Below are 13,642 nucleotides of genomic sequence, written 5' to 3'. Positions count from 1 at the left end.
TTCAGGGCAGAGGAGAAAAATGTGTCAGCCTTCCTGTGTCTACTTTTATTCATGTTTAAGTGCATTTATGAGCTTTCAAGTCTGGAGGGTGACCTGCGTTCGCTCCCTCTTTACCTTATCTCCCCTCATTTCTACAGGTGCCTCAGGATGACTGGAGCGGTTTCTCTCCGCTTGGGAAGGATGACGAGATCCCGTGTCGGCGGATGCGAAGCGGCAGCTACATTAAGGCCATGGCAGAAGAAGACAGCGGCGACTCGGACTGCAGCCCCAAACCCTCACCCAAAGTCCAGGCACGGCGGGCAAGCTACCTGAAGGCTACACAGCCGTCCCTCACCGAGATGACCACGCTTAAGTGAGTGTGTGTTAGGGCTGCATTTAAGGATCATTTTCATTTGCGTTAATCTGTTGTTACTTTGACTAATCAATCATATATAAGTCCAATACCCCAAATTGCTTAAAGCAGAAAATTCCCACATTTGCAAAGCTCTAACCAACAAACATTTGGCTTATTTCCTTGATAAATACCCTACACAAAAAAATCATTGATTAATTTTCTGTTTATTGAATATTTCATCAATGTGTGGTGTGTTCATGTGTGGTGAAACAATATTCCTGCCTGTGTATTGTGTTTAAATGTGTATAGCTGAATGTTTATATTATGATGATGATACATTGTGAGTGCAACAGATGGGAGAAATGAAGGAGGTGAAAGAAAAAGAGAAAAGGCGACAAACAGAAGGCGATGGAGGCAGTCAGTTTTACTCAAGCGTCTGCCTGGCAGCAATCTGGTTTATGTGCGGGTCCCTGACCACAGCTTAATTACCTGTTCTGTGTTTACATCTCAGACACACTTTGTTTTCATAGTTGACTTATGTATCTCTACAATAACACAAGCACATTCAACAGACTGAGCCTTAATTGAAAATACACGATGCCTGTTCATGCACTGAAAACAGTTTTGAAAAATAAACACTGTGTTCTTCAGAAATTCATTGTGGGTTGAGAACACCATCAAATATACTTTCCTTCCCTCAGCATTTCTCTTTGAGAGATCAAAGTTTAAAAGATGGGCTTTTATCATCAACTTGTTTCTTGTTGCATAAGGCCTTCTCTGCACAGCAGCATTTTCTTTTCACAGTGTGAGTTTATGAAATATTCAGCAGCTTTAGAATCCATCAAAAAGGTTTATGACTTAACAAAGTCTTGAAACACATCAAGCTGACAGCATCATCCACAATGAAGTCCAATCAAGTTAGCTTGACTAACACAAAAGCTCAGTAGTAACACTTTCTGACTTTATATCTCTTTCTGAATGAATACACTATTCACATTTTAGAATTTATTACAAATGGGGAGAAGTAAGAATGTAATCCACAATTTTACTTTATGTCATCAGACAGTAATACAGGCAAGTGCTTTTGGATTGTGTGTATACAAGTAAATCTAACAAAAGAATAATTACTGCATGGTTTGAACTCAAAAGAAATTTAAACATCAAACATTTCATAACAGTCATTGTGATCACCAGTGACATTATACTCACTCAGTTAATTGCTGAGATGTTGAAACAAGGTGGCAACAATAAAAAAAAATGTCAGATGATAAAACTGTTTTAAAAAAAAATTAAAAAGATTAAGCCTGGAAGGCTCAAAGGAGAATTTTGAAATTGACATTAAAAAAAACGTTACTTTCAACCTGCACAATGTTATTATAACTAATATATATTACAGGCAAAACAACACAAATAAAACCCAAGTTGTAATAGTTTAGAATTTTCTTTAATTAATTCTTATGCCACATGCGCTCCTACCAACCTGTGACCTAAGTGTTCAAATAATATTAACTTTATTCAGTGAAGATATTGAACATCATACTGCAGTGACACAGTGGAAGAATTGGGGATGCACATCTTATGTTGCAGCACAGTGCTGTGACTGATTAGCTGTGTAATATACAAAGATGAGAAGAACACCAGTGGGTGCTCAGTCATTGTTATTGGTTGCACAAACACAAATGCACACACACACACACACACACACACACACACACACACACACACACACACACACACACACACACACACACACACACACACACACACACACACACACACACACACACACTCTTATGTAAGTGCAAGTGGCACAGTTTGGGGCCCACTAATGACTTGAATCTGGCCTGGGGAACGCCATTATCATCTGATGGAACCCAGTGGAACAAACCAAACTGCAGTGCTGCACATTGGAGATAGAGTGAGGCAGGAGCAGCTGACATCTTGTTTTCACACTGTGCTTTGGAGAGCTGGCACAAGTCTGTGTTAAACTCTGAAATGATTAAATAATCAGCTTTGTTGTTCCGTATGTTTCAGAGCCCATTCTGTGACCATTGTGTCCTTGACTAGAGAGGGATGGCTCCTGGGAAGGGATTTGTTTACTTTTAGCCAATTCTAGCCTTCCTCCTTATTAAAGGGCACTTATTATGCTTATTTCCAGTTCTTGGACTCCACTAGAGTTGGCTCTGCATGATTCACAGTTCGAAAAAATCTTTATTATCTTAAGGGGCTTTTCTATTATACAGTTCTAGCACTACTCGGCTCTACTCAACTCGACTTTACTCGGTTTTGGTACCAGGCATGTCATTTTCCTTTACCTCATAGTACCTCCTCAATGCGGGCGGGGTCGTCATAGCACAGCTGCGCAAAACTGTCATGACTTTGTTTTATACGCGACACAAACGAATAAAAAATGGAGGACATCGACAATGGTGTACTTGCTGCTCGGTCTGTGGCTTTTTGTCACACACACAAAGCAAGAGAAGAGAGCCGAATCGCTGTAACGCTGTTGCCAGTATTTAAAAATGGCGTGTTTGATTCTTGTGTTGGACATCTCGCTCATGAGTCTTCCAGTGACGACTCTCAGACCAATCAGTGGCCGGCAGTCTGTTGGTGTCACATTTTAGTATTGGCTCAGCTCGCTTGGAACCTCAACCAGGTTTAATATGAACATCGGAAATTGCAATGTATGTATGACAAAAAATAAGGAAAAGCATCATAGGGCCCCTTTAAAACACATAGGAGATGAATCCTGTATTTAAACAGCTGGGATTATTCCTGGCAGAAAGAAATTTCATCCTTTCTTGTTTGCCTCACTCACTAACAGCCGTCTTTCTTTTTGCTGCAAATTCATTTATTCCTGGCCTAGATTTTATCGTTTTTATGTTTTTATGTCTCACCGAGAACAGTCATCCTGAATAATAGGTTGCAGTAATCACATCTCCATCTTCCTGTCCTTCCATCTCTCCAATCACAGTTGGAAGACTCATATTCAGACAGTGACTAAGAGGGGGATGGGGGGGGTGGGGTGACAGAAAGAAGAAAGAGGAGAAGGTACAAGGAAATGGAGGATACGGAAGTTCGATAGACAGTGTTCTCAAATACAGAAGCAGGAGAAACCAACTGATAGGAAATACAAGGAGAAGCAAAAAATAAGTTGATGGAGAAAATGGGGAAGAAGACAGATGAGAAAAAAACAGATCTAGGATTGCAAGAATGCTTACTAGAGCAGTAGAAATAGGTTCACCTACTTCCAAGGTGAATGGAGAAGGAATAAGTGTCTAGAGAGGTCAAAACTACAGCATCACATGTAGTATATACAATTATTTTATTTTATTTTATTTTAATTTTTTGTTTTTGGTTTGTGGCCCTCATCACTTTACAAATAACATTTAAATAGTGTAGGTATGAAGCTGAAAAAATTCAAAAAGGTAAAAACAACAAAATCAAGCACATGCATCCACACATCATATCATACAACATATCAGCCAATAGGGCACCGATATAGATGGGTTAGGTATATAATGGTGATGTGGACTCAGGCCAATCATTGTCCCAGACTGGCAGAGAGGCAAGAGGAGTGTCTAATAAAGGACTTAAGTGACACTATATTTGGTCCATAAACTGGAGAAGTGCATCTAAAGGGTGGCAGAGTCCATAACCCAAAATGTGCTTACTTTATGTGGCATACTTTAAAAACACTTTTCATGAAGTGCTATATATAGAAAGAGTAGGAAGAGCAACTAAATACATCATTAAAAACACATCATGAAAACCACTGCAAAACCACATAAATGAGAGATATTTAAGAACCACTACAAAAACTCATTAACGGAGAAGTCTGCATTTATGACCCCTGGAAATAAACCTAAAATAGAAAATCTAAAATGCCTCTTTTTTGTTGAGAAAATTGACATTACCACCTCTTTGGCAGGACTTAATCACTTTTATGCCTATAAAAAGAGAGATGAATGTGATGTTTTTGTGATGATTTTTATTGAAATGTCTTGAAACTGCTCTGGCTACATCATTTCTCTTAATGGATCTCCTATGTTTAACCCCTTTTATGGACGTCATTACCTGTAAAATTAAGAAATGCTGTCTATAACAGTGTCCGTGTGGTAAAATAGATATGAGTGAGACATCTCATTCCCTTAAAGGGCATATCACTGAACACATGAATAGGAATCATATAGATAGTCCTTAATAGGAGTTAAACATTGGAGCGCCATTAAGAGGAATGATATAACCAGTCTTGGTTATTTTGATGAAAAGCAATATCACAATTCATTTCTGTTTTTCATATGCATAGAAATAATTAAGTCCAGCAAAAGAGGTTTCTCAGGAAAAAGAGAGAAGCATTTTGGTTCATTTAAAGTTTATTTCAGTGGGTCATGAATGAGGACTTCTCATTTAATGAGTTTTGGTAGTGGTTCTCAAATATCTCTCATTTATGTGGTATTGTAGTGATTTTTATGATGTATTTCCTATGATGTATCTTGTTTCTCTTCCCATTCTTTATATATATATAGGCAGCACTTCATAAAAATGTCTTAGATTAAAGTCTTCAAATATGGTGTCACTCATGTCCCTTACTGAAAACTCCCCTGCCTCTCTGCCAGAGTGGGACAACGTTGACGTGATGCTATATGGTTATGTACCCAAACCATCTTTGTAGTTGCTCCATTGGTTGGTATGATTGGTTGTCTTTTACCTTTTTGAATTCTTTTCTGCTTAATACCCATTTCATACCCCATTTAAGTGTGGTTTATAATGTGTTTCATGATGACACATTGGTCTAAGATAAATAAAGTTGTTCTATATTCTACAAATGTTGCTGGAGTTTTTGACATCTTTAGACAATCTTGATTTCTGACTGGCAGAGGAACATGTGTTCATTAATGTCACTTGTTCCATAGAGGGACACCCTGGGACAGGCTGATCTCCCCCTTATGTAGTACTGATTACAGAGTAGGTCTGCCATTTAAGTTACCACAATAGGCATCATTTGTCCTGCCTATAATCAGCCCAACAGGGAAATCAAGAGGAGATGTGGATACAGGTAATGGTGTAGGTAGAGTCCTCCTTGACTCGATTCCTCTGTGCATCACCCACAGTCACAGTCTCCAGGTAGCTGATATGGGTGATTCATACCAAACTTAGAGGTTTCAGATATGCAATGTGATTGTTTATTTCTTGGGCTGAATTATGTACCTTCTAATCTCTCTCTTCATTCGAGAGTATGGAGCTCCAAAGTGATACTAGGAAATATGAAGAAAAAATTGGAAATATATAGAGAAAGTAGATAAATAGTAAACATGTGCTTAGAACAAAGAAAGGCATAATAAGTGGTTGAAAAATTAAAAGAGTAGTTATCCAGCTAAAATAAATAGTAGAATGAAATGCATTATTTATTTATTTTATCAAATGATCAGAAATTAAAGGAATAGTTCACTTTTCTTGCTGGGAGTCAAATACGGTTTCTATGGTAAATATGAAGCTACTACCAACAGCAGTTTAGTATAGTTTAGCATCAGGACTGAAAACAGGAAAAATGACTAGCATGACCCTGTGCAAAGGTAACATTATCTGCATTTTGGTATCTCTACACCTCCCTAATTAATAGGTCATATCCCAATTGTGGAAGTACTCTGTAAAAAAAAAAAAGCATAGTGTAGAACTAACATATTGTGGTTTTAAGGGGGTGGACGATTTCTTGGTCAGCTGCAGTTGCCTCCCAACTGGTTGCTTGGCAACCGCATGTGACCTCAAGACTCCAGGCAAGAGTCTTGAGATCACATGTGGGGTTACATATTTCCATAGCAGTGAAATATATCATCAAGGGAAAAAGTAAAGCTTTGTATTTTTTCCACTCCATTTTAATAGCTTAACTACCTTTATTATTTAGTGATTATTCAGTTATTTTCATTGATGATTTATCTACTTTCTCAATCAACTAGTGAGTTGTTTGGTCAATAAAAAGTAATGAAATAGTGAAAACTTTTGTTTTGTCCAACAAAATCCAAACAGTCCATAACACAAAGAATGCCTGTTTACTATCTAGCTTTTTCTGTACTAGGAAACCAGAAAATGTCCACATTTGAGAAGCAATCAGTGACATGGCACTTTTTCCTGAAAAAAAGAGACTTAATTAATTGATTCGCAGATTGACTTTCTTTCGATTAACTTATCATTTAATTGACTAATGGCTTCAGCTGTTCTTTTGAAATGTCAGAAAGCCTGTTACTGGTTTATTTGTATACAGTATATGCTTTATTTAGCTTTTACCATGGTGTCTGGAAAAATAATGTAATAAGAAAACACAGCATTTGTCCAATAATGTTTTTTTCCCTGTGTTTAACAAAGGATACTCTTTCAGAGAAGCACTGATTTATACATGCATTAAAAGCACTGTACCGCTAATAGACACCTTAATATGAAATTAACTATATTGATAAAGCAAACTATATTGATAAAATGAACTCGCAAATGTGAGTATCCACCAAAAGACTTTGCTTTTGTACAGTAACTTTTAGGTTCTGCAGGAAGCCAGTTTGGCAACATGGAGATGTGTTTTTCAAATGAGTAATACATTTTATCAAAATCCCCACCCTTATTCCCATCACAATAACTCATCAGTTCTTGCACTACCCTGTCTCTCTACACTGTCATCCACTTCCTCAACCCTCCATTCTTGCATCCAAGAATGAGTAATCTAGTTTGCTTTGCTGTGGTAACCACACTCTATTTTAAGGAGAAGCTACATAATTAAAGCAGACCTGACCTGGAAGCAGACAGTCATAAGAGTTGTGTGTGTGTGTGTATATATGTACAGTATATGTCTGTTTGTAGAACATCTTTATATCCCCACAAGTGAAAATGAGAGACAGAGTGTAAAATAAACGAAGTATTGATGATCCAGATGATCAGAGAATAAACTTTCTAATCTGAGTTGTATTCATTTCTTCCAGTGCACTTTGTTCTCTGTTTAGTAGGCCACAATGTTCATCAGGAGGAGGGCAAGTCAGCTTTTTAGGTTTTATTTCCCTGTATTAATTAATTGTTTAGCTTCCACCCAACTGCTGCTTAACCTACACACACACACTTTTTCACACGTACACAAACACTCACATGCACATAGGCGTGAAGCATGCTGAGTGATCAAATGAGAGACAGTAGAGAGCTAATGAGACACCTATTCCTCTGCATGTGTGTATGTTTTTGTGTCGACCTGTAGGTCTTTTTTGTGTCTATATTTTGTCTTTTTTCCTGTGGAAGTCTCCAAATTCATTAAACCTCACAGGCACATATACACTCTTCCTCTTCCTCTTCTGACATATCTATGTGAGTGTTTGCACTGTTAAGTGTTTTAGAAAGTGCTTACAAGGTGCTTCAAGGACAGAGTGCCTAAGCTACTGCGAGTGTTTCTCAATAGTTCTGCGCTTGTTGATTAGATAAGGGTGTCTCCTGAAGCAATTGTGGATTGATCCGTATCTTTGGGTTCATACACACTGCCAAGTACTTTGCAAATACCTCTCTCACTCCTTTTTCATCAGTTTATCTCTCCTTCTGTTTCCCCTGCCTCTGTCTTGCTTTGTTTCTTACCTTATACCAAGTCCTTTTGTCTCTGCTTTGACATTTTCATCTTTTCTGCTCCCCTTCCTTTCTCTGCCTTCTCTTGTGACAGGATTTCCACAGAGCACTCGCCCAAGCTGCAGATCCGGAGTCACAGCTATCTGCGGGCGGTGAGTGAGGTTTCCATCAATAGGAGTTTGGACAGCTTGGACCCGGCAGGGCTGCTGGCCTCACCTAAATTCCGCTCGCGAAACGAGAGTTACATGAGAGCCATGAGCACCATAAGCCAGGTCAGTGGCACCCAGGGGTCCGTGCCTTTCTGCCATCAGCCCTTGCACCCCCTGTACCTCCATTGCTATGTCCAATGAGGTTGTGCAGGAGGGAGGAAATCCCATCCGTAGCTTTTCTAAGGCCTGAATTAACAATCAGGTCACCATCCGGCAAACTGAACAGTAAGAAAACCCCCAATCTCCCAATTAGTGTATACGTCTGTGTGCTGTTTTCTGGAGCTCCAATGATTACAGGCATATTCAGATTGGCTAATTAAACAGGAGGGCATGCAGAACCCCCCTTATCCACTCTTTTAGCATAATATGCTCTTTCCTCCTTTACTTTGTGAAGAAAAATGACAGCCTTAAAATGCTCTCTTCAATTTGGCATCTGCTATAAGAGAGATGAAAAGGGAGAAATAATATACAGCCATATGAATTTTATGATAAACTGAAATGGCGAATGGTTCCAAATGATGAATAGCATATGCCTTGATTTGATAGTTATAGAACATATTGAAGGATTGACCAGAAACACTCATTGGGGAGGTCTGTTGTTGCCACAAAATAAGGTGTTAATCATTTTGTAATTTTGAGCATGGCACGGCTTCATACTCTACATTATTTGGAGTGACAGGGAAACTTAGCTCACCTTTTTGCCTGGGGTAAAGGGGATATGTACTCCCCTCCAAAGCCCAGAGGCAACACTTTGCCTCACCGGCTGACTGATGGACCCTTGAGACATCCCTTAAAGTCGTGGCAGGGAGCCAGCCCAGAGGAGAATGACACAGTGGACCTGGCATCTACAAAAATGCCACTGTATAAAAAGAGGTGCTGCTGGGCTCTCTATCTTACTCACCCATTCTCAAATTTGTGTCGGCTGTGTGCACAGTGTGTGAACTGATGCACACAAAAAAGAAACATCGAGGTCCACTAACCTTTCTGACTCCAAGCTTTACAGTATACACTCACACTTGTCTGACCGTACACTCACTCACTCTCTAACTCTCTTCACTGACAAACACCCAAAGCAACTGTTTTAGTCCCTGGCCACATCCCGTTCCTAATATCCTGCTCCCTGTGCAGCCCACTTGCAAACTTGTTTGGAACTACAAACTTGACAATGACCTCAGATTTGTCATGTAGACCGAACAAGGGCAACTTAAAGGAATGGAATAGAGCTTCATATTGTCCGTCCTCACACAACCCAGTCTGTGACACACTCACCAATCTCTTCTCACAAGTCTGTAGCTTAAGTAACCTGGTTTGAAGCCTACTCATGTACCTAAAACCCAAACTGCACTAGGTGGGGATAGAGTTAGATTCCTCCAGTCAACTCTCAATTCCAGTAGTCTTACCATTGACACTTCCTAATCCTCACCTTTGATAATAGCACTTGTAGTATTTCACTCTGTTGTATGGCCCTTTGAAGTTTTATCCTACAGTGATTCCTCCCCCTCTGCACTCCTTGGACATTCTTTTATTTTTCATGAATATATATTTTTAAATCCCATATATGGCTTAAAGCTACACAAGGCAGCTTGGAAATTTGAATTTAAATACCAGTGAGAAGTATAACATTTACATTTATTTACATTATTCATTTGGCACATTTTTTGGCCAAAGGTAAAAGTTGGCTCAAATTCAACTTATATAATAAAAATGATGTGATTTGTAAACTGAAGCTCGTCTGTGATGCTTTACCAAAGAAGATCACTGCAAATTATTTATTTAAGGGGCACAACCCCTTTCATTATGCATAAAGATGTGTTTACTTGTTACCACTCAGCCTTATTTATATCATATTTCTTATTTACTTTGTTAGAGTTTTTGTCACCAAGAGGATCCTCTCGCTGTTGAGTAAAATGATACTCACCATTTAATTTGTTATTTTCTGTGGGAAGATAAATGACCACATCAAACAACATAATTTATATTTACATATTAATATTTAATAGGGTGAATCTGAATGTCTAAATTATGGCACTGGAGCACTCTCTTCCATTGCAGCATTCAATCTGTGATTTAAATGTGTTAAAACGGCTGCCTAGTGAAGCTTTAATCAGTGGAATAGCTCTATAATATTGAATCTTGCAACACTAAGAGTTGTTTCCAGCTTTTGCTTCTGAAATATGTTGTCCATTCCCCCTTGTGTTGCACTATGCTGGTGTGTATCTGTGCATTTTTATTTTTCATTTTTATTTCACCCTGTGCATGGCTGTGTGCGCTTCTGTGTGTGTTTTTTGTCTATGTGATTGCGTGCACGTACTGTATGTGTCTGTTTGTGTCCCCTCATTCTCAGGTGAGTGAGGTGGAGGTGAACGGGCAGATCGAGGCAGTGTGTGAGTCAGTGTTCAGTGAGATGGAGTCGCAGTCGGTGGATGCCCTGGACCTGCCCATGCCCGGCTGCTTCCGCATGCGGAGCCACAGCTATGTGCGTGCCATAGAGAAAGGCTGCTCGCAGGAGGAGGAGGAGGGACGCGCTGTGGTGTGCAACAGGAGGACCAATTCACCCCCGCGCACCACCACCACCGTCAGAACCATCCAGAGCAGCACAGGTCGGTGGGAAAACACAGTTAACACACACGCAGACCCATGTGCTCATGAGTACATAATAGATGGCACATAATATATTCATGTGTGTGTAAAAAATATGTATTATAGATGTGCTGTATGTCTAAGTTTTGCAGCATGTGTATAGTGTCAACACAGAAAAATAAATAAATTAGTACTGCAGTTACTGCAAATGGAGACTTAGATTGGACATTGACTAGAGAGTCCTCAAACAGATTCTTACATTGAAACCAGTCTGTACTGAGTTTTTTATATATTTTTTTATATATATTATTTTTTATAAAGGAAAGAGTTGCCTTGGTTAGCTGACCGTGAAGTAGTTTCACTTTGCAAATGCAGAACCAAACCCCTCTGCATTATTATCCATCTGACCCAGTTTCCTTCACAGATACAATATGATGAATGCAGAACTGTTTTCCCACATAAGAGCTTATTTGAGCTGTAAAGCTCAGTGGCTGTTAGGTCTTATTTTAGCCCTCTTGTGTGCCTCATGGTCTGGAGCACTTGGCTTTCCAGCATTACTGCATGCAGTATTGATGCTGAGTGGTGCTGGCATTCAGCATTGGGTGCTTCTGTGTTTCCTAGTGCAAATCTAAACGTCATTCCCTTACATTGCGCACATTGAGTCACCATCGCCTGACACACACAGGCTTTCTCCTTCATTCTCGTTTAATTATGCCACTTAAAAGACAGCATTTCCTCAAACCTATAGCTGATACGGTTACAGTCAGCTAATTAAACACATTTACTGCAAATTAGAAGAATGGCTTAACTGGTTTGATCAATTCAAAGGGTTTGCCATTGATTCTGAGCAAACATTTATTTCATGCTGTTTAAGATTTGCTTCAACTTCCAGTTAATGAAACTCGTCAAAATATTAAGTTGCAGCTCAGTATTTTCCTCATCACGCATCTATTGACAGTCCAGGGTTACAACACATTTATAGGCTGTGGAGGATTCAGTTGATTGTTCTATTGTGTGGTGGTAGTTATTGATCTATAAAAGGAGACTGATAAGATACAGAGAGGAACATTCAGAGTTCCTTCCCCTGAGGAAGGAAGAGATAATGAAGACCATCTATCAGGTGGAGTGTTGTACAGACTAAACTCTGGTTTTACAGCTAGACAGCTGCTCCATGGTGTTGCTTGCACTGCTGCTACATATGATACAGACACACACTCTTTCAATTGCTCCCAGCTGTCTCTCACACACCTAGTAGAGACAACTTTTTTCATCTGTAATTATTTGCTGATACAGAGCACATTTTAAAAAAAAAAAAATAAGAAAGAGTCGTGTGTGCATGTGTGTAGCACACACATCAGTGGCAGTAGCCTTACAGCTGTTGGTAATTTAATGAACCTCCATTTTTGGCGCCTGAGTTTGTCACATGATGAATGGACATTGTGGAAGTACAGAGTTGAGATATTAGTGTGCTGTGCAGTCACTGATGATCCAACATCATGCTGCTGCTTCCAATTGAGGGCAATCCTCTGAGTGGCTTGCATAGTTCTTTGTGATTGGCTGTTGGATTCTCCTCACCCTTGACCTTCATTTGCTGCTGACCTTATTGCATCCTGGGATCAGCTGCAACAGAGGCTGGAACATACGAGACAGGGTGAGTGGGAGCGAGTGATATATTATGAGGTAATGTGGAGAGCAGTTCACCGTGGTTGGTAGTGAAGGCAGTGGATTGCTTCAGATTACTGTCATAGTTGTACCACTGCACAATTCATCCTTCCTTAGATCTTCACCAGTGAGTCGTCAGTCACTGTAATTAATTACCTACCTCTCCTTTTTCTCCTCCTGGGGGAAGGCTGTGATTGAAGAGGAGAGGAAAGGAGAGAGACTGGAAGGAGAATAATAATATAATAATATATCTCAGACTGACTAGAAGTCTCACTCTCCACCTTTTTAACACATGCACTAATGCCATATTCATGTCATGTGGGAGTTACAGTAATTAGCAGTTTCCGGCTTTTACATACTGTTCACACAGTGTGCAAAATACAGAGTGGGTTTCAGATGGTCTCAGACCCCTTCAATTAACACCACTGAAAACCAAGATGAACCATATTATTTTCTACTTATAGTTTGTATACACATATACATAGACAATTTATTTGCCTATGTATATGAAATATTGGAAGGAGAAGAGCTACATAGAGTATGTACATCTTGCAAAACTGGTAGCATGAATATAAAGCACCACCAACAAAAACGTATGCATATTATGAATATAATGTACTTACTATCTTCATGGTCCCGGGCCTGTGCTGCATAAATGAATGAACTAATGTAAAGTCAATACAGCCCATATACAAGATAAAAATCCTTATTCATTCAAAGAAAAACAAAAGCAGTTCTTAAGATGTCCCTGTCTCACTAAACAAAAGAAGATACACATAAATAAAAATACATAACTGTGCTTGGAGTAGTACTGTATATTATTTAAAGGGGTATTCCAAAAATTCAGACAGTGGAGGCCCAGATATCCTTTAAGGATTTGGCTGGCGATTTTCTATATTTTTCTTCTTGTCAACCAATCTCATGTGCAGAGCCAAACCAACAATTAATTAATCTTACTTACAAGTTTTGTCTGTGTATCCGAAGCCTGATATATTTCATTCCTCTGTGCCGTAGACCTCCGTTGTTGTCAAAAAACTATTACTAACACATCAACCACGTGGAGCAGTTTCTAAACAAGTAATCACTGTTTTCATGGACGACAGAATATGTCACCCAGTGCTGCGCTGTGCTCACTGATATGTTTTAAATAGTTTTTGGACAACAACAGAGATCTACGCAACAGGATACACACACAGTAGTTGTAAGTAGATCAATTCATTGTTGATTTGCCAGCCATATCCTTTAACTGTAAGCTCCAAAAACACGA

The 13,642-nt window shown here is 39.3% G+C and overlaps 1 protein-coding gene across 3 annotated transcripts in view; it reads left to right on the top strand.

The window, feature by feature from the left end:
• The window catches only part of dlgap1b (discs, large (Drosophila) homolog-associated protein 1b), a 97,437-nt gene that overhangs the window by 52,710 nt on the left and 31,085 nt on the right, over window positions 1–13,642 (top strand). For 2 of the 3 annotated variants that reach the window (XM_062441904.1, XM_062441906.1), the window contains exons 4-6: window positions 138–352; window positions 8,019–8,196; window positions 10,478–10,733. In XM_062441904.1, the coding sequence (XP_062297888.1) occupies window positions 138–352; window positions 8,019–8,196; window positions 10,478–10,733 (649 nt within the window). The remainder of the gene's footprint in view (window positions 1–137; window positions 353–8,018; window positions 8,197–10,477; window positions 10,734–13,642) is intronic. The other variant, XM_062441905.1, reaches the window with a different exon arrangement.

Source organism: Scomber scombrus, chromosome 20, assembly GCF_963691925.1.
Source record: "Scomber scombrus chromosome 20, fScoSco1.1, whole genome shotgun sequence".
Taxonomy (NCBI): domain Eukaryota; kingdom Metazoa; phylum Chordata; class Actinopteri; order Scombriformes; family Scombridae; genus Scomber; species Scomber scombrus.
This window is presented reverse-complemented; position numbering and strand designations above follow the sequence as displayed.